General features: G+C 42.3%; 1 protein-coding gene across 1 annotated transcript; it reads right to left on the bottom strand.

Moving 5' to 3' along the window:
- Window positions 1–3887: 3887 nt before the first annotated feature.
- LOC124140026 (U3 small nucleolar RNA-associated protein 14 homolog A-like) lies at window positions 3888–21483 on the bottom strand. Its single transcript, XM_048383946.1, has 14 exons — window positions 21253–21483; window positions 18637–18711; window positions 17903–17976; window positions 16104–16171; window positions 13940–14082; window positions 12082–12159; window positions 11596–11673; window positions 10103–10228; window positions 9643–9737; window positions 8670–8793; window positions 8183–8260; window positions 6237–7384; window positions 5451–5550; window positions 3888–4211 (listed from the first exon to the last, which is right to left on the bottom strand). Exons 1-14 carry the CDS (start codon window positions 21256–21258, stop codon window positions 3942–3944), a joined length of 2463 nt encoding a protein of 820 aa, XP_048239903.1. The 5' UTR covers window positions 21259–21483; the 3' UTR covers window positions 3888–3941.
- Between the last annotated feature and the right edge of the window lie 623 nt (window positions 21484–22106).

Raw genomic sequence — 22106 nt, 5'->3', positions numbered from 1 at the left:
TCTTTTCCATTACAGTAAACTTTTGCGTTTTATTTCCGTTATTATGGTATCAGTTCTGTTGTGGCAACCACACCTTTCTGTGAACATCCATCATTATTGCCCATATGAGTTGAGGCAAAACTTCCTTTTCATAAAATTGGTCGATAACTGTGTCTACTGATACTGTAATGTATTTTATGATTGCGCAAGTGAAATAACACTCTGATCATACGATAACCACCAAATAATAATTTAAATCGGCTCTTATACTATATACAGCCTAAGGGCACTGCATATGTATGGAATTATAGCCCAACCGATGATAATCACGTTCAAAAGATCGAAATGCATATTGATTTCGAGCTATACACACCAAACAGCTGAAATATACGTCGTGATCGCAAACCATTATAACAGCATCTGTTATGAGGTGACCAATCACTTTGAATATTAAAACATCGAAAGGAATGTATATTGTGATTTTTACGAGTGCTCATATATACTGTCATATGAACGGACACACAAACTAGTTTGATGCTCGTGAAGATCAAGGTTAGAATTGACCTTCAGTAAATTTACCATGCTTGTCATAACAGGCAACTATACTTATCGCAAGTAGCGACTAACGGGATCGGGTGGTCAGGCTAGCTGCATGACAAGGTTGATGCATGTCATGGTATGCCTGATGCGTAGATTAATGCTCATGGTGTAACTCACTGAATTGTCTGGTCTAGACTCGATTATTTACAGACCGCCGTCATATGTAGCTGGAATATTGCTGAGTTGCGGCGTTAAAACAACAAACAACTAATCTGAATATGTATTTCTCAGTCAGTTGATATTGTGTGCAAATTCGAGAAATAATTACAGGCACAGTTTGTTTTTAAGACAGCTTTTGATGTTTTTGTTTTTTTTCCATTGACCTACAGACCTCACGAGCAGAGTCTTTGAGATCACAATTTAACCTAACAGCCTAGCTGTTGGGAACGATCTTAGGGCTGCGATTATCGTAACTCGATCACATACATTGATACTGCATTCTTGGATTACGGTTGGTTTGTTGTTTAACGCCGCACTCAGTAATATTCAATATTTATATGACGGCGGTATGTAAAAAATCGAGTCTGGACCAGACAAACCAGTGATTAATATCATGAGCATCGATCCACGCCATTGGGATCGATGACATGCATCAACCAAGTTCGTGAGCCTGACCACCCGGTCAAGTTAGTCGCCTTTTATGGCAAGTATGGGTTGCTGAAGACCTATTCCATAATCCCGGATCTTCACGGGTGTCTTGGATTACGGGGATCGTAGTGCTGACGTGTTTCGAAGATCTGAACCCAGATCACGTCAGCCGGCAAGGTCTTCCCTTATTTTTCAGTGAATAACTGGTAACTGCAGTGAACGTTTACGTCTAGAGAGGTGAACGGCTTTTTAATACGGCCATGGAGGTATGCATGTTTATGCGACCCATTAATGAGAGGAATGGATTTAACGCAGCTTTGAACACTCAGTATTTCAATATATCGGGCTTGGTGGGTTAATGTGCGAAGAAAGCCGGTCACTGACGTTCAGCCACGCGAAAGCCATGTGAAAGCAGGGGTATAGTCCGGGCACACCAGGATGAATACAAATAAAGTAAAAATGTCTTAGCTTCCAGGCAAATTACCTGGCCTAGTTTGTGTGTTTGTTGTTTAACGCTGCACTCAGCACAAAACTAACTCACTCACTCATAATGAATGAACCAACTGTTTGACTGATTGTTTGTCTGTCTTTTCACACCGCACTCAGCAATATTCCAGCTATATGACAGCCGTCTGTAAATAATCGAGTCTGGACCAGACAATCCAGTGATTGACATCATGAACATCGATCCACGCCTTTGGGATCGATGACATGCATCAACCAAGTCAGCAGCCTGACCACCCGATCCCGTTAGTCGCCTTTGACGGCAAGTATGGGTTGCTGAAGACCTATTCTATACCCCGGATCTTCAGGGGTCACCTGGTCTAGTCTGGTATCTTTCGGATGGAGCTGAAATTGTTAATTTGTATAGTGGTTTAGTGTAATAGTTATTAGTGTTTGTTTGTTTGCTGTTTAAGGCCACACTTAGAAAACTTGCTGCTTTATGACGGCGGTCTGTAAATAATCGCATCTGGACCAGACGATCCTTTGACCCCATGAGCATCCATCTACGCAATTGAGATATAAGCATGAACCAAGCCAGCAAGCCTGACCTCCCGATCCCGTTAGTCGCCGTTTACGACAAGCATGGTTTGCTTAAGACTAAGTCTAACCCGAATCTTCACAATCTGTGTGGGTGAGTGGGTGGGTGAGTTTAGTGTAACGCAGCTTTGAACATTTTTCCAGTTATATCAGCTCGATGTGGGGGGAAACCATTATGTGATCTGGGACGTTTACCACCTTGATGAAGAATATGGTGCAGACTTATCTTGAAACGTAACCAAGGTAAATTGTAATTGGAAACCATTATCAGTTATTTGTGAGTGAGTGAGTTGGGTTTAACATCGCTTTTAACAGTACTACAGTTATACCGCAGCGAGTCAGCCCGAAGTGATGCAGGTCTCAGACGTCTACCACTTCGGTGAAACCCACGAGCACGGGTATGGTGCTGTCAAACCTAGAAACATAATCGGGGCGAACCGGGATTCGAACCCACAATCATAGGTTTCTAGCATGCCCAAAGGACGCGACTGCACAGCGAATTGCAGTGCCTAAGACGACTGGGCCACGGTTGACCCCCTTATCTAACCCGAATTCCCACTGGGCTGTGTACATGCACTGATGTGTCCTGTAACTGTGCCTAGAGCCATTAATCCAATGCAATGTAGCAAGGAAACAGAGAATGAGCACTCCATCACCCGGTTTGATCTGCCACCTCTGCCTGGGAGCATTGTGTAGCTACTCTGCAACTAGTTAAGTGGGTGTTGTGTAAATATGGTTAAGTACTGATTACCTTAATCTGGATAACATATCAAACTGGACAGGTTGCCTCAGAAAACAGGATGTAGTCAACGAACAAGTAGACAAGTGTTTTCGTTGTCACACACAATGCTTGATTTGCAGGAGGGTGTTCAGGAAAGTAGTAGCTCGAAATCATTCTAGATTTGTGATTCAACCAGACATACGAATCTTTTGTTGCAAATCAGTTGGACTCATACCATGGCGCTTCAGATCATTTGGCCAATCTAACATTTTGTTCTAAATCTGAGAAAGTGAATGTTGCCAAAGGTCTCATCCCCATTTTGCAGTGGATGAGTGAGTGTGAGTTGGGTTTAACGCCGCTTTTAACAGTATTCCAGTTATATCATGGCGTGTCAGTTTAATGTGGGAGGAAGTGATGCAGGTCTCTGACGTTTACCACCTCGGTGAAACCCACGAGCACGGGTATGGTGCTGACAAACCTAGAAACATAATCGGGGTGAACCGGGATTCGAACCCACAATCATGTTTCTGGCGTGTCCAGGGGACGCAACTCTGCACAGCAAATCGTGGCGCCTTAGACGACTGGGCCACCCGTGCCCCCTGCAGTGGATGAGTTTACTCAGTGTTTAACAGTATTTCAGTTATATCAGGAAGTGTCAGCTTGATGGGTAGGAAAGCCAAAGTGATGCAGGTCTATGAGGATTATCACTTTGGTGAAACCAACAAGCAGGGGTATGGTGCCGACAAACCTTGGAATATGATCAGGGTTGACCATAATTCACTCCCATGGGCATCGGCTTCTGGCACACCTAAGGGATGCAACTCTGCATTGCGAATTGTGGCGCCATAGACGACTGGGCCATTTTGCAGTGAGTTTCACAATTAATATATACAGGTATGACAATCATTAGCCCTGTAAATCATTAAAAAAAAATATTGGGTAAATCAAAACAATAAAAGGATGTTTTTGGTTTATTTCATCATTTATATACAATTTTCTTTACATTTTTTAATCATTTTCCTTTCCTTTTTCTTTTGGCAGACATTTTCTTCCCATCAGTTTGGCCAAACTTCATTGCAGCAGTACTTTCAGGCTGTTGTTTCTCTTTCTCAAAAACCTCAGATTTGTCAATAGGCTTGATGACAGTTCCCAGCTTTGTGAGCACCTTGGGTTGGATCATCTTGCGGAAGGCTGTCTCAGGGTTCCAGTTCTTGCCAACAGGTGCTCTGATGCTCTGTTCGAATTGTTGAGGGCTGGTGTAGGGGAACGGCAGTCGGGCAACCTACAAGGAGAGTGAGTGAGTTGCAAAACATGTTGCCTAAACATTGCTTTATGGGGACTTTTATTACAGATCAGATCGTCTTGACTGGGTGCCGCCATTTTGTCTGAAGCAAATGCTAGTGATGTGAGAGGTGGAATCTGATTGGTCAATAGGAAAGGACATAGAAGGGACATAACTCATAATAGCCCCTGGTGGAGCTATGATCGAGCCCTGAAATTCCAATCTTGTTCAGCAAGGATGGAAACGGGACATTTATAGTCAGTTAACAGCATTGTCTCAGGAAAATGCTGTTCCCCATCCTCAACATCATCAGTAACAGTTACAAGACGCCCAACAAGCCAGTCCCCATACCAGGTAATACTGACACACAGCCTCCTCCAGAGGCTAAAGTGGGGACTGGGGGACATGACGTCCAAGAGCCAGTCCCCATCCCAGGTAATACTGACACACAGCCTCCTCCAGAGGCTAAAGTGGGGACTGGGGGACATGACGTCCAAGAGCCAGTCCCCATCCCAGGTAATACTGACACACAGCCTCCTCCAGAGGCTAAAGTGGGGACTGGGGGACATGACGTCCAAGAGCCAGTCCCCGTCCCAGGTAATACTGACACACAGCCTCCTCCAGAGGCTAAAGTGGGGACTGGGGGACATGACGTCCAAGAGTCAGTCCCCATCCCAGGTAATACTGACACACAGCCTCCTCCAGAGGCTAAAGTGGGGACTGGGGGACATGACGTCCAAGAGTCAGTCCCCATCCCAGGTAATACTGACACACAGCCTCCTCCAGAGGCTAAAGTGGGGACTGGGGGACATGACGTCCAAGAGCCAGTCCCCATCCCAGGTAATACTGACACACAGCCTCCTCCAGAGGCTAAAGTGGGGACTGGGGGACATGACGTCCAAGAGCCAGTCCCCATCCCAGGTAATACTGACACACAGCCTCCTCCAGAGGCTAAAGTGGGGACTAGGGGACATGACGTCCAAGAGCCAGTCCCCATCCCAGGTAATACTGACACACAGCCTCCTCCAGAGGCTAAAGTGGGGACTGGGGGACATGACGTCCAAGAGCCAGTCCCCATCCCAGGTAATACTGACACATAGCCGTTTTTATTTTTTTATTTTTTGACTGATATATGTTTATCAAGTCTTATCCCCAAAAACAGAAAGAAACTTTGTATAATGTTTGATTGAACTTTGCAAGCAGGAGGCATTGACTTCCCTGAACTATCTCCCCATGTACCTGATGTTTTGCGATGGCGTCGTCCAGCTTCTCACTGATGATGACATTACCCAGATCCCGATCTCTCCTCGGGGCTGCATCAGGACCCTTCAGTGTAAACCTGGAACACAAACATGGACACCATCATCAAACAGGGCACACAAGAGAGAGTGGAAGAAGAAACGTTTAACTACTTGAATATCTTGGTTCCCATAAAGCAACAACAATTTGCAAGACTGCTACTTATTGTGTGAGCATGTTGAAAGTCATTATTCTTACTCTGGCGAAATGCCGAGGTAGGAAAAGGGCCCTTTGTGATCACTGGATATGTCAAATTTTAAAGTTGCAAAATATTGGTGTGAAAATAATTATTTGAATTTTTGAAATGGCAATCTACTAGGCCTTTCTTTGGACTTTAAGAACATAAGTACAAGAGTATTAACTTCAAGAGATGTCTTCAATTATGCATATCCCATGGATCAGAGAGAGCACTTCAAAGAGACAGAAACATCCTATATGATTGCTGTAATCAAGAATCTGGAACACGATGCAGCCAACAAATCTGGAACAATATATAGCCTGTAGAGGGCTCAAAGCATACATGAAGTGGATCCCCGTAACTCACTGAACTGAGTACTGAGAGAGGAGCTTGACAGTCTATGAATTTCTGCATCTTGAGGGAGGTAACCAGTGTCAAAATGATTTGTTTAATCTGAATACCCTGTCAAGGAGCTCACTGATACGTTCTTGTACAACACTGAATACCAACTGGATATCTGAGGATATGACAGCTATAAACCAGAATACCTCTTTTTCTTCTTCTTCGATGGCTTCAGTCCCGTTCCTCCCCACTCCCCCCATCCTGGCAGCGACAAGTCTATACTCTTGGGTTTGTCTCGGTCTGCGATGTTTGCCTTCTCCTTTGTGAACTCATCAACCACATCATCATCCGCGAACGCTTGAGCAATTGTCATCCTCTGTTGCTCCTCGAAGTCCATCCCTCCATCTTCGTCCGTGATTATGTCAACAGCGGCTGAATGAGACAGCTTTGTCTCCAGAGTAAACAGCTTCTTGGGGTCGACAAACACATCTTCAGTCCTGGTCTTTTCTGTGGGCCCACTCTCCGTTTTCAACTTCTTTCCCCCAGACTTGGAGCTTCCCTTCTGTTTTCCACTCTCCTCAAAATCTCCCTCCATATCCTCTAACGTCTTTTTTCTGTTTAGAGACAGATCCATCAAATCACCATCTTCCTCATCATCACTCTCCTTCTTTGAGTCCATTTCACCATCTCCATGGTTACTCTTCTTCCTCTTGTTCTTCTTCTTTTTTTTCTTACCACTTATCTCCTTTTCATCTGATTCTAACATTTTTGCAATTTGTAACCGTGATTCACTCAAATGACTAAATATGGAGTCTATGGTATCCCCTTTCCCCTTGTCCCCCTTATCACTGTTGTTTACTTTCTTCCTCTTTCTTCTCTTTCTCTTATTTTTTGAAGAAGCTACAACTTCTGTTTTTTCACTGTCGCTTTCCGATTTTCTCTTGTTTGATGTCACACCTGAACTCCTTTCTTTAGAAAGATTACTAGTGTCATTATCTTCACTCTCATCTTCTTCCTCTGGTGCATCCTGGTCTTCTTCCTCCACCTCATCCTGCTCTTCCTCTGGACCATCCTGTTGTTCCTCCACTTCACTGGCTTCTCCCTCATCAGAGACCGTGCCCTGCTCAGTATTGTTGACAGTCCCAGGCCTCTGAAACTCAGACACTTTGGGTCGTGCAGTCATCCAAGGGTTATCTCCCCTGGCCATGCCAAGCTGACTGACAATCATCTCTTCTTCCCCGTCACTGTGCATGCTGACGCCACCTTCGGAGTCACTGTTGCCATCTTCCTCCAGCTGGGTCTTCTTGGTCAGCTCTTTGTTCATCTGTATCATGCTCTGTACAGCATCTCTACTCTGGAAGAGGAGATTTTATCTATTTATATCTTTAAGCACGGATGAGATCTGACCAAGAGACTTTTTTTTTCCAAGGTTACAGAAATGTCTCCATTAGAGGGTGATTAGTCTCTGGCAAATTGGCAGTTCTAGCAGTGCTAAATTTGTCAAAACATTAGTAACACATGTTATATTTGGGATAACACTTTCTTTGTAAAGTACAGATTCTCGTACTTTTTTGGGTTGAGTCCCGTCTGGGATTCGAACCCACACTTGCCAGAGTGATGCACCTAATCGCCAGCACACAAAGTCGGCGATCTAACCCACTCAGCCACCAAGGCTTCCACAAAAATGAAAGTCCGACAACTGGAAGTCTAGATCACGTACTTTGAGTACCCCTCTGACAAGTGTAAATTGGCACGGCTCCCATGGCCGAAAGCTATGAATACACAACGCCATTTAGAAAGTGGTCAAATGTAACAAATGTTATATTTGGGATAACACTTTCTTAGTAAAGTACAGATTCTCGTACTTTTTAGGGTTGAGTCCCGTCCGGGATTCGAACCTACACTGTACTTTACTAAGAAAGTGTTATCCCAAATATAACATTTGTTACATTTGACCACTTTCTAAATGGCATTGTGTATTCATAGCTTTCGGCTAGTAGTTTTGGTCTTCACTAAATTATATATCACATCACTAACCATGCTAACCATGGGTTCGGGTAGTCCTGTGGGTACCCGGGCCCTACCCGTCCCAGCCCTACAGGTATTAACATCTCTCTTGATGTCCAGGTAATCATGTTTACCAAACACTTACCCTGTCATCATATTTGCCGTAGATCTTCTGTCTCTGAGCAAACTTGCTGCCTCCCCTGTGCTTCAGGGTCATCCTCTCCTGCAACATCAACATGACAGTTAGGCCAATTGATATAATCATGAGATTTTCACCCCCTCTCCCTGTTCCACCACCCCACTCTCTGCACAGTCTCTACCCCCACACTTTCTCCATCCCACGCACCATGTACCCCCACTACATCCACCTACAGCACTGTCCCCCAAGCTGCACCCTCTCCCACCGGTGCCCTGTCCCCCCTGCAGCACCCTGTTCCCCTGCTGCACCCACCTGCACCCTGTTCCCCCTGCTGCACCATACCCCCGCCCCCCCCCTCGCTGCACCCATCTGCACCATGTCCCCTTGGAGCACCCTGTCCCCCCAGCTGCACCCTGTCCCCCCAAAAGCACCCACCTGCACCCTGTCCCCCCAGATGCACCCACCTGCACCCTGTCCCCCCTGCTGCACCCACCTGCACCCTGTCCCTGTCCAGCTGCTGCAGTTTCTCCACGTAGGCCTCAGGGTCGATACGCTGCAGCTCCTCCAGCCGTGCCTTCTCCTGCTTCAACTTCTCCTTCTTCAGGATACGGTGATACCTGCACACCAGCAACCACGTGTTAACATCAGTGACTATCTTGAACGACAAATTCCCTTATAACCAATCCTGGGTACCTTGTATGTACCTTGGCTCACACGTACATATTCCTTACAGTCCAGAAAGTGGGTTTTCCGGACAAACAAATAAACAATGAGGGTGTGATGTACACATGCTTTGATAAACTAAAAAATACTATTGTCTGTTGCCTCAACTACCGGTACTTATAGTTCTAGTCACCAGTCTCATTCACATTACCTAACCAAGCTCAATCAAGCTATGAGTTAGTCATAGACTGCAGTTACCAGTATTCCAGTTTCTTGGCTGCCTGTATCATACGAATAACACCCAAAATGAAGTTGCATGCTTGTTTAGCAATATCCCAGCAATATGACAGCGGTCTGTAAAAAATCAAGTCTGGACCAGTCTGGACCAGGCATGCCATTGACATCATGAGCATCAATCCATGCAATTGGGATACGATGACATGCATCAACAAAGCCTGACTACTTGATCCCGTTAGTCACCTCTTACAACAAGCATGGGTTGCTGAAGACCTTTTCTCTACCCAGACCTTAACGGGTCCCCAAAACAAGGTGAAAGGGTCCAGGTTATTGACAGAATAAGATATAACATCTAGCCTGCTAGCCAGAGTCTGTCTGATGTTACAGGTACCCAAGTGCCTGTAGAATTCACCACTCATGTGTGTCATTGTCTGTTGTCACTATGCAGGCTGAGACATGTTTCAGGTGAAGCTGCATCCCTGCATCAGGTATGTATTCATCTGCTCTCATAATGTCCGAAAAGAGTCCTAAAATTACATAATGAAAGGGACTGATGGATGACTGACTTTTTACTCTTGATCTTCTTCTCCCTCTTTGCCCTTGCCTGCTTGTATGTCAGCAGTGCCCGGTACTTCTGCAGCTCCGCTCGTCTCTCCTGGGCCTGAAACATCACAGATCACCACCTGTAGCAGAACTTGTGTCTCAAACACCTACATGTATTGTCTGCCTTTCATTGCTAGCATCTATATACAAAATGTATGTGAATGAATATCCAGAATATAGCTGAATCACCAATCAAGTCTGAGGTTGATAGCAAGAGCTTCATGCTGTATAGTACAAAAATGGGATGAACATGATAATCATCATGTTTTCAAACAAGCATACTAACCTGAAGTTATAATTTTCTTCTTTTATGAAAGATTAATACCCAGAGAGCAGCAATTACACTCACAGCCCTACAAAGGCCAGATACTTAAGTTGAAAGGCGAATATTGACAAGAACAAAGCCAGGAAACAATAGCCTACCTCTTCCAGACTCATGGCATTGAGAGCCCGCTCCTCTGCTGGCGTTAGTTCCTTGTCACGGCTGCCAACGCTGTCGCTGTGTTTCTGTAGCAGTGCTGCAATCTCCATCTCCAGGGGCGTGCGGGGCTGCACAACACACAACCATACATAAAATATAATGTGGAAGCAATGCATCTAGCTAAGGTACGATCACACAAATTCTGAAGTCACTGAACCTAACCACCAAATCACTACTATATTTTATATTCAGACGTTGAATCCCAACAGGCCCATGTTTACTCAAGCTTCATACAGATATGGAACACAAAAATTCAAGGCCTTGCGAAGTGTCAATTTCAAGGCTTTCTTAGTTGGGTTAGCCTCAGTCTGTCAGTATTTTTTTAATCGAGCATACTGTAAGACCATTATATTAGTAGTAAGACCTGAAAAGCAGTATGAGCACCTAACAAATTTTCCCACAAGATTGATTTGCACAACCAATAAATAAAATAAAAAAGTCTGTCAGGAATTCTTCAAGGTGCTTGGCAAAGTGTCAAATCTATCACGATTTGTCCCCCTACTTTTATTGACAAGCCTATGTTATTTCGTACAAATTCAAGGCTTTGGTGATTTCAAGGCTTTTCATTGTTGACACTAAAATTTAAGGCTTTTCAAGAGGGACCTGAAAATTTATGGCCTTTTCAAGCCTGTACGAACCTAGTAACAAGAAGACCTGGGGACCATCAAAATATTTCAAGCTAGTCTATGCATAGTCCAATCAATCATAATGAAATAGACATCCGGTTATTTAACTGCTGTGCAGATTTCAGCCAATTGCAGGATATGCAAAGCATGTCTACTGTCAACTTAGCGTCAACAGATATTTTCCAAATCTTGTCATGTTTTTAATCAGGGTGCTCACATGATTGATGCACTTTGTGAAGTGAAACCGGTTTTATTACAATATAGATCTTGATTATCGATCAGATGATCTTGACTAGGTGCAGCCTTATTGTTTGAATCAAATGCAAGTGATACGAGAGGTGGGAGTATATTAGTCAGTAGGAGGGACATAGAAGGACATAACTCATAATAGCCATGGGTGGCGCTACGATCCAGCCCAGAAGTTCCAGTCTAGTTCGGCAAGGATGGAAACTGGACTTTTAAAGTCAGTTAACTCCCTTGCCTTGGGAAGATGGACTCTGGCAGCCCTAATGAACTACTCTGGAAACTGGGGTGTCTTCAGGTAACCAAGCCCTGAGCCCCCAGGTTTCACTAGAGTTAATGCTTGATCTTACGGATAGTGAGTGAGTGAGTGAGTATGGTTTTACGCCACTTTTAGCAATATTCCAGCAATATCACGGCCGGGGACACCAGAAATGGGCTTCACACATTGTACCCATGTCGGGAATTGAACCTGGGTCTTCGGCGTGACGAGCGAACGCTTTAACACTAATCTACCCGACCGCCCCTCTTCAGATAGCCTACAGGTAGCATACATGTACGGTGACTACCTTGTATCTGGTCTTGACTTCATCTGTTGTCTGCAGCTTCAAGCTGGGCTGCTGCAGAGGGAACGAGATCTGCTCGGCCTGAAATGAGGACCAAATATGTTGCTTGTGAACCACTGTCTGACTCACAGCCTCATCTCAGGTTGTGGTTTGTCTGCACTTGTAACAGCACTGCAACCCCACTTACTAGTAGGAGAATTTATAAAACACACAAAATAAGATGAAAATATTGTTCCTGAGAAGTTCATTTTCAGAACACCAAAGAAATACAGAAGTCAATATGAAATATTGTCATAAGAATAGTTCATCGCCCCCCGGAACTGTAATCCAAATTTATTTCCCCAGTAAACAGTAATATTTTATTTCAGCCAAAATTAAGTGGCTGCACTGCATGGAAAAGGCTTTTCATGATCAACCAATGTTGGAATTTGCTTTTATTAGGCTACCCAAAACCCCTTTCTGGATAAGAAATCAAATAAGGGTGGTTACTTTTCTGTTGTCAGCAACAACTGAGTTCCACTTGGTGAGGTCATCCTTGGTCTTCTCATAGGCTGTAGTTCTCTGGATCTGCAACAGATTGGAATCGGGCTTGGTGAACTGCTTTCTTCAAATATGTCTTATTTTGTATTATGTACTGGAACATCATCATATAAAAGTGTAAAAGATCAGAATAAAGAACTGCTTTTTAGAATCACTAGGACCGGGATCGATTTCCCCTTCAGTTTGAGAAGTCATTACAGTCACTGTGGTTTCATCATTGTCTTTTTTAGAACATCTATTTTGATTAAAAAAGTCTGTAATGTTTTTGTTTTGGCGAGACATTTTCACTATCAAAAGATCGTCTGCAATGACAGTCGGCGATTCATATTGTGTGATTTCAGAAACGAAACTAAAACGAACTAAAGTGCTCAAAAATACTTCTAGAACTATTCAATATAGAATATTTATTTGTCTTTTAACATCTTGTCAAAGGTTTTTGATTACTAAACAACAAAATACAACATAATTTTGATCAAAGTTTTGATACACTTTCTACTAAAGTACCGGTAAATTAAATTTCGTTTCCTATGCAAATCCTGTCGATAATTTATTCAGCAACCCAAGGGATGTATAACTCTTGTTTGAACTTCCGGTTATTATCGATCGGTTTTCGACAGTTGTTTACAATGTTTGCTGTGAACTGTCTTTCTTCGTTAATTGAATAAAGATTTAGTGAGTATTGAATCTAAAGGTAGGGATAAACAGCTGATAAAGTAAGTGACTGTACAAGAAATTACTGTGAGCGACAGATCACGCTTTGAGTTTTTTTTAGGGGCGATTTGATTTTTTTTAGCGTGGATCGCGCAATCGCGCTGTCTGGGTTGGGCACTGCAGAATCACACTCGCAACCTACAGTTTCCAACAAAACAATGTTGACAGACGGCGCACAATGGAACATAATACTCTGGCACCATTACCCACCACTCTCAAACAGTATCAAGGCTTGTCAGCTTTGTAGGGAGAAAAGCCTAATGTGACCAGGGCAGTAGTCGTTTACTTCTCTGGGTATGCTGACATGATCATAATCAGGACAAATCTTGGATCTGACCCAACACAAGTTAATCGTGCCAGTCAACGGGGGTCTACATTCCATTTAATTGGCAGTCCTAGCGAATTTGATTTAAGTCCCTTAAAACCCACTTTGTTTGTCACGAAAATTGTGTATTGTACATGACTGTAGCAGATACCCCAATGACACAGAGTGAGTATGGTTTTACACCACTTTTAGCAATATTCCAGCAATATCATGGCGGGGGACACAAGAAATGAGCTTCACATATTGTCCCCATGTCAGGAATTGAACCCGGGTGTTCAGCGTGACGAGCGAACGCTTTAACCACCAGGCTACCTGACCGCCCCCTAATGACACAGAGACAATGTCTCAGTTTCACACATAGCACTAACTAGAATAAAAAGGTTTCACTGCAAATGGCACCTGACAGCAGCACAAAATCACTACTAAAGGGAAGCAACTCTGCATGGAGAAGTGCAGTCATGTCTTTTGGGGCACATCATCATCATCATCATAATACATCGAACAACACTCACACATATTCCATAGTTTCACTTAATTTTGGATAAAAGTAAGTGAATATAGTTTTATGCAGTTTTTGCAATACTGTAGCCAAATCACAGCAGGAAACACCATGAACGGATTTCATTCAAATCAAATCAAGTCTTTGACATAATGCTTTAAAAACTTTGCTACCTAAGTTGGACCAACAAGACAGGTACATGCATAGAAACTGGACTAATGACTTAGTCATGTTATTGCATCATCAACATGAGAATGGAAAGACGTGCTGACCTTGGTTTCCTCCACTTTAGACAGAGGAACAGGGGCGACCTTGGTTCGTCTGTGGACAGCTCGCAGCTGCTTCTTCAGCTCGCCGTGACTCGTGGTGTGCTGCAGGCTGCCGATCAGCTCATGTAGGCGCACCTTCCTCTCAGCTGGAAGGAGTCAACACAAGACAGTCAGTAACATTACAGCTATACCATGGCATCCTGCAGTGTTCCCGCTGACTTCTGAAACTGCCAGTTCTTGTGGCCTGGCAGCTCTAATAATTACCAGTCCCACCCTAGTTTTTGCCAGTCCCAACTTTCAACAAATAAAAAAATGTATGAAAATTACCTGGTTTTAATTCTTTCAACATCATGTTCAGTGCAAAGACGTCATCTCTGAAGTAACTTAATTAGATCTATACATCATTCACACTAACTTCAGTCACAATTTTGTCCTTTTTTTTAATGTTTCGAGACGAAGTCACTCAAAGCAAAGCAAAATGTTATTTCCTTGCAATAAAAATAGACAAGGGGAAACCCTGATGGTAACAGACAAGCTGACCCAAGTTAAAAAAATGTACCCATATGAATAACGCCAATGTTTTGTTCAACAACAAAGATTCATAAGGTACTTTATTTGCCGGTCCGGAGGGACTGGCAGTCACATGAATTACCAGTCCAAGCCTAATTTTACCGGTAAAAAACTGGTAATTACCGGTAAACAGGAACACTGCATCCTGTACATTATCAAGTCTGCCCCAGCAGCTGCTGTCAGCATGACAAGTGTCTGACACATTTGTCAGGGCGTGACTACACACAATCAGCACAGGTCACAGAGCCTGACCATCCAATCCACACTTTAGCATGATAATTGCATAGCTAACAAAATGGAGTGAATTAGCTCTTACGATGTAGCTGGCAACTAGGGCTGGGACAAGTCCCAATTTACTACCCGGGTACCCGCCCCCCTATTACCCCACCCGACCCGGATACCCACTGTAGGTCTCAGGACATGTCTCAAAATGTCCGATTGGGAATTTTTTACCACAGCCCTGGCAAAACGTATTTAGATACATGTATTGAACAATCTGGTCATGCATACACTGAAGTTGACTTAAGTTATATCTCTATTCAACCATATGAAAAATCAGAAGGAATGGGTGCATAGTCACAAAGAAATGCGAACATTAGTAACTTGTAGTGTAACCATAGAGTTCCAGATATTTTTTGGTCATTCAACAACATATCACATGACTAACCATGGGTCCGGGTAGTCCTGTGGGTACCCGGGTCCTACTCAGTACCCACCCGACCCGGGTACCCGAGTTACCCGTCCCAGCCCTACTGGCATATATCAGCTCTTGTTATACATAACAGAGATGTTTGTTTTTTGGTGCACTCAGCTGCAGTACATTATCTAATCAGGAAAACACTGGTAACTAGTAAACCTGAACTAGGTTTGTCTGTTTGTTTTGGAGCCGACCATACAGCAGAATTTTATGAAAACCTCTGTCCTACTTTATCATGTTTATGGAAAAGAAAGTTCAGGACTGACATTGTTGTCTTTCATTTGGAATTTCCTATCTGATCTTCTACATTGATCAAGTATTTTGATTAGAAATTTGTACTGATGCCATGGCCTTTAATGGTAGTGAAGAAGCACATGCTCAGTAGCCTGACTTGCTAACACAAATTTCTATCTTGTCAGCTATGATATTTTATCATTCAGCTGTCAAATATAAACATTCAAAATGGGACTATCCTGCCCAAATGGTCAGAAGCTAGGTTTTAAATGTCCGAATTCTGATTTCAGGGATGTACTGTACCCTTTGTCGCGCTTTTTATCCTCCCTTGTTACAAGCTCTGCAAGTGACCAAAACCTGTTTGACTCAAATTGAAGTTTTAACATTACTGAAACTTGAATACCAGAGATTTCTCAGTTTAGTTGTAAAATTATGTCACACACAGTGATGGCGGCCTGTAAATAATCGAGTCAGAACCAAGCAATCAAGTGGTTGATATTATGAGCAAGGATCCAGTACGTCCAGGTACAATGACCATGCCATCCACCAAGTCACCGAGCCTGACCACCCAATCCATGAAGTCGCCTCATACGACCAGCACAGGTTGCTTGGGACCGACACGGACAAGCACTGGTATCGATGTTATCATCATTGAAATGTACCTACCTCTGGCCTGGCTGAATCCAAACTCTGACACCGTCTCTGTGAGAACGGTTCTCTCTGACAGCTTGGACCTGTAGAGACAAGAAAACACTTGTTATGTCTGAAGATTTTGTGATGTTTGTACAAAATTAGGATTGTTTTGAAAATGCTTGTTTTCTTATCTTCTGTTTGTTTGTTGCTTAACGCCGCACTCAGCAATATTCCAGCTATATGACGACGGTCTGTAAATAATCGGACCAGACAATCCAGTGATTGACATCATGAGCATCAATCCACACAATTGGGATATGATGACATGCATCAACCAAGTCAGCAAGCCTGAAAACCCAATCCCATTAGTCGCCTCTTACAACAAGCATAGTCACCTTTTACAGCAAGCATGGGTTACTGAAGACCTATTCTAACTCGGATCTTCACGGGTCTCTTATCTTCAGAGGAAATATAACTTGGCATTTTATCATTGCATTTTGTGCAATATTGTAAAACAGTTTAAACTATGCAATAAATCCTCTTCCTCTTTATTGGTCCTGTTACAGGTGAAATACAAGCCACCTCTACAAAACTATAACTTTAGTGACCAAAATCAACACAAATTTAGAAATTCTGAATTCCAATTTGGGCATTTGTACTGATATTTGCTGCAGACTTAGGGCCGAATATTGGTCTCTGGGCAGGATGATATGGTTGGTTTGTTGTTTAACGCCGCACTCAGCAATATTCCAGCTATATGACGACGGTCTGTAAAATAATCGAGTCTGGACCAGACAATCCAGTGATTAACATCATGAGCATCAATCCACGCAATTGGGATCGATGACATGCATCAAACAAGTCAGCGAGTCTGTCCTGGCGATCGGGTTAGTCACCTTTTACGACAAGCATATTCACCTTTTATGGCAAGCATGAGCTGCTGAAGACCTATTCTACCCCGGAACTGGGCAGGATGATGTAAATCCCTGCCTCATTGCCAAGTATAAAATACCCTGACAACCTCAAGTAAATGGGTATCTTGATCATGTTGATTAGGCAAACTTGGAGCAACACCACACTTAAACTTGTTTCCACTGTTGATTTGCAGAACAAGCTTTAGTGCTTTTAGCAACAGGCGCGACCCAAAAATGCGGTACCATACAAACCATATCAAGTTCAGAGTTACAAATGAGTTTTTCTTTTCACTAATCCACACAACTTATCACCTGTTACAGACTTGCTATCTACCTCTTGGTAAAAGTGGTAGTCCACAAAGAAGTGTGATGAATTTTTTACAAGCCTCGGACTAACAAACTTATGAATTGTTAGATTCAAACCCTGTGGTGATAGTTGTCCATATGCACCATCCATAATTACAAATGGAGACTTGTCTACACCTTGAAACTTATGCTAGGACACATGGGCGGTCGGATAGCCTAGTGGTTAAAGTGTTTTCTCGTCATGCAGAAGACCCTGGTTCGATTCCCGACATGGGTACAATGTGTAAACCCCATTTCTGGTGTCCCCTGCCGTGATATTGCTGGAATATTGCTAAAAGCGGCGTAAAACCAAACTCACTCACTCACTATGCTAGGACATAACGCTCTAGTGTTTACTGACATAACTTTGTTGAGGGCAGTTTTACTCCAAAAACATCACATATTTCTCCATATGTTTTCATTCAATACTGAGGACCAATGAAAGATGTTAAGTGTCATCTAGTCGCAGGCCTCTCTAACTGACTACATGTATACTAGTTTAGGTCGACGGGAGCCCAGCGGACGCAACACTGCCCTGACTGACTCTCAGGGTAGCACATTCGGAGCAGTCACCTTCTCTTTCCATCCAGAGCGGAGATGGAGTCCAGGAGCTTGGCATGTTTCCGGTCAGCTTCCACATGATCCTCCTGCCATGGGGGAGGAAAGATCAAGGGTTAAAACACTCAGTTGATGTGTTCACTAACATGATCAATGCCAGGATACATGCAAACTGCAATGGTCTTGTAGCTAGTTTTTTGGCAGGTTTTCAATCCCAAGACAAACGCCATACTTACATACATGACATAAGCATGATAAGCATTTCCAAATTCCCCAATTTCAAAAGTTTGAGAGAAAGGCCAGTTTGTCCAATATCCTGATTGTATAGGCTAGGAGACATTGAGTTACATTTCCAGATTTGTTTGTCATATAGAGAATCTCATGTCATTTGACATCAAACATATCACCACGGTTCAATCAAAGTTAAAAACACAGAGGCTTTGATACCAGAAGACAAGCATGAGATTCTATTCATCATCCAAAATCATTCTTCCTCCCTTTGTTTAGTTTGTAATGGTAATAATCAGAGCCTTGAGTGTAAAAAGTACTGCTAGCCCGCTTCAGTGGCAGAGACTTCAGTCAAGTCATATGATTATGGCGTCCTAATAATCAATGATGTCACAATGGCCTGCAAAGCATTGTGTATCATTTCACCCAAGCAAAATCTCCCGTGGAGCCTGTTTGGGATGAAATATGCTGATACGACTTAAAATTGTTATCTTTGTTTGAGACAACGAAGGAATATTTACCTCCTCATCGCTGGCCTGGAGAACATGATCTCCTGTTAAAAAGTCTCCTTCTTCCATTGTGGCTGCTGTCAAGTCCTGAAAACAAAATTTAACATGTTTTTATTGTTATTTATTGAGTGAGTGAGTCAATGCATCTTGTTCAAAGACACAGAAATATTGCAGCAGTATAACAGCTGTCTGTCAATATGGAATCTGGGCCAGACAAACTAATCATTCTGCTAATAGCTGATCTTGCTGAGATAACGAGCATCATCATACCTCCAAGTCAGAATTATATCTGAATGGTCCACGTGATCTTGATAAAATATGCTACCTACCATTTCTACTGCAGACATAATCGGCAATTATCAACAACAAAAATGTCTGATATACATGATATACACTGATACATTTAATCTTTAAAGAACCAAAAAACGAAGCATGCTAAGAATTAAACTAAAAATTAGTTAAAATTCATAATATATCTCACAGGAAAATTCTTCTCCAATACATTTTCAAAAACATCTTTTTCATCATCCTGTGTAGCATGCTATTATCACAATTTAAACAAAGGTGATATTTCAACTTAACAACTATTTTTTTTACATTTTAACAAAGTTTGAAAAGTACACATTAGCAATGGCAAATTTCAGTATGCAGACATGTATGTTAGGATGCATATGATAAGTCACAGACTTGTTTCTAACTACAGATTCAGCTCTGATCTACGATTCTGTACAAGAAACCAACAAACCAGAAACAATAACTTAGCGAAAGAGTGAAACTAGGTACTATAGCTAGCAACACGTTATCGCCAAGGATCAATATATTAAAAACACACCAGATAAGCATCTTGTTCAAATGTAACTTCAGAAAAATCATGCAGAGGAACTTCACACTTAACATGCCTCAACAAAAATTCACCAAGAGGCATATTTAGTTCTGTCCATAACTTATCAGGCCATATATATCTTTCTGTCTATATTACACTTTCATTTTAATTTAATGAATAACAGATATGTTACTTATTGAGAGACCCGAGAGAGGGCATGCAGTTGAGGAAATTGAAAAAACAAACATAAAGAAGCTGGAACTTTAAAAAAATGTTTTTCTAAGTTCTGAATTGAACACAAGCATTTTTGTCATATTGGTGTCAGCATGTTTGCAGTGAGTGAGTGAGTATGGTTTTATGCCGCTTTTAGCAATATTCCAGCAATATCACTGTGGGGGACACCAGAAATGGGCTTCACACATTGTACCCATGTCAGGAATCGAACCCGGGTCTTCAGCGTGACGAGCGAACGCTTTAACCACTAGGCTCCCCGACCGCCCCAGCATGTTTGCACCACTAATGAGATGTTAATAGTCATCTAACTATTAAGGTGTGAAAATAAATATACACTGCATTTACACCAACATGGTATATTTGGCAGTACTTTTGTGATCTACCTACTTGCAAAAATATTTGTAGAAATCTTTCAATCCCACTTATACACCAATACACTTTCAGAGTTGTTTATCTGTCTAGTATGATTTGCATTCCTAGTCCGATGCTAAGTAAGGGAGGCCACAGGACCATGTAAACAAACTCGAGAAAAAAAACTTGGCCTCATCTTCAAGTTTGTTTGTTATTATTATTAGTTCCATTGTCCAGGGGAGAGGCCAAGTGGAATTTGGACCACCTTGGTGTTAAACGTCTGGAGAGAAAAACCCATAGAATTTATTTTGAATGACACTGATGTCAAAACATCTCAGATGTTAATAGAATCACTTAGACGAGAATGGGCACATAACCACGATACTTGGACTGACCATGCTGACGTAGACCTTTTCGCCAATCTGTGGTTATCCCCGACCTGCCAGGTTAAAGATGGTCATAACTTAACACCCCAAAGCCGATTTTCCCTGACACACATACACATAACCAACATCAGACTAACGTACCTAAAAACAGACTCTTTGCTAAACACTACTGCCCACACTGCAAACAACTAGAAACCCCAGAACACGCACTCATCCACTGCACACACTAACACATCGAACCGCATTACAAAACACCCTCAATCTAAACAAGGCTCTCACTCTAGAAGCAATACTAAACCCACAAAATAAACTAGAAAAATTCAAGGCCTTAGGCGTATTCTTAATCAAAACGGAACTAATAAAAAGCATCTAAAAACAAAATAATCTGCCAAATCAAAATCACATAAACAAACAAACATCCACCATACCCAGTTCCCTTAGTTCTCCTCCCCAACCCCATCGGCATCTATTCCAAATCTCAAAATTCCCAAATTCTATATAAGCAACCCCTAAAGCCCCTCTTGGGTTGCACAGACCACTTTCGCCCCTTTCGGAAACACATTAAATGGCCTGGCCGGGCCCGTGCGCGAAATACGCATCAGTCGGAAAGCGCACGTTAAATCTCCAAAGTAAGTAAGTAAGTAAGTACAGTAAAACATGAAAGTTGACACTCATTCAGGCACTGAAAGATGGGGCCTCAATTCCTAATCATTGATAACGCATATTTACACATTTTATTGCGGTAACTATAGGGCTACAGTCATAGAATATCTAATTTTCTCTGACGACAAGCCCACTGTCCTCCCAATATACTCAAATGTATTTTCAACTTACCGTCATGTGGAAAGAACAGTTCAATTCAGTATATGGTCACTGCAACACAACCCACATGGTAAATCGTCCACCATGTTGTAGAACAATCTTGGTTTTGGTTGTCGTAAAATACCTAATTCGTCTTTTGTTTTGAATGTTGCAGACTTAAATTTAGATAACATTATTACTGGATATTGTAAACATGTATTTAGCACTGAAATTATTGGAGATACCGTATATAAATATACATAACTGTTCCACCATGTCGCAAATAACCAAGGGCAAATAACTCTTAATAAACAATCACAGCGTGTTTCATTACACACCCCGGCGCAGTGGAGACTCTCTATAATAAAGAAGCAGTCCCTTAGGGTACAGGCTAAAACGACACCTCAACAAAACGTCACCGATTTCCAAGGCGAATAATGTTCTAATTAACAAACAAAAATAATTCAATATTATTATACACAACAGAACTGTCACCTACGGAAGCCTTTTGGGGCCATCTTTTTTAAAAATTATTTTCGATACTATCTTGAAATTTCAAGATACTAAGTTGAAATTTCGACTTAGTATCTTGAAATTTCAAGATAGTATCGAAAGAAACAAAAACAAATTGCCCTAAAATCTTCCGTAGTCATCCCCGGTTGTGATACATTTTTTGGCGTCACCCCTACCCCTCTGTGTAAAATTTTCCTCACACCCACCAAATCTCGGCAAACTTCCCCTCCTCTAAAAAAAGAAAGATGAGTCCCTATAAGACAGTAGGTGGTAAATAACACACACACACACACACACACACACACACACACACACATACTACAGTGTTATGCGTGATGTGCAACTATTTCCACTCGAGGAAACTTGAAAATGTA

This window comes from Haliotis rufescens, unplaced genomic scaffold, assembly GCF_023055435.1.
Source record: "Haliotis rufescens isolate VD_foot unplaced genomic scaffold, xgHalRufe1.0.p SCAF_5, whole genome shotgun sequence".
In the NCBI taxonomy this organism is placed as follows: Eukaryota; Metazoa; Mollusca; class Gastropoda; order Lepetellida; family Haliotidae; genus Haliotis; species Haliotis rufescens.
The sequence above is the reverse complement of the archived record's forward strand: the minus strand, read 5'-3'. Positions and strand labels throughout refer to the sequence as shown.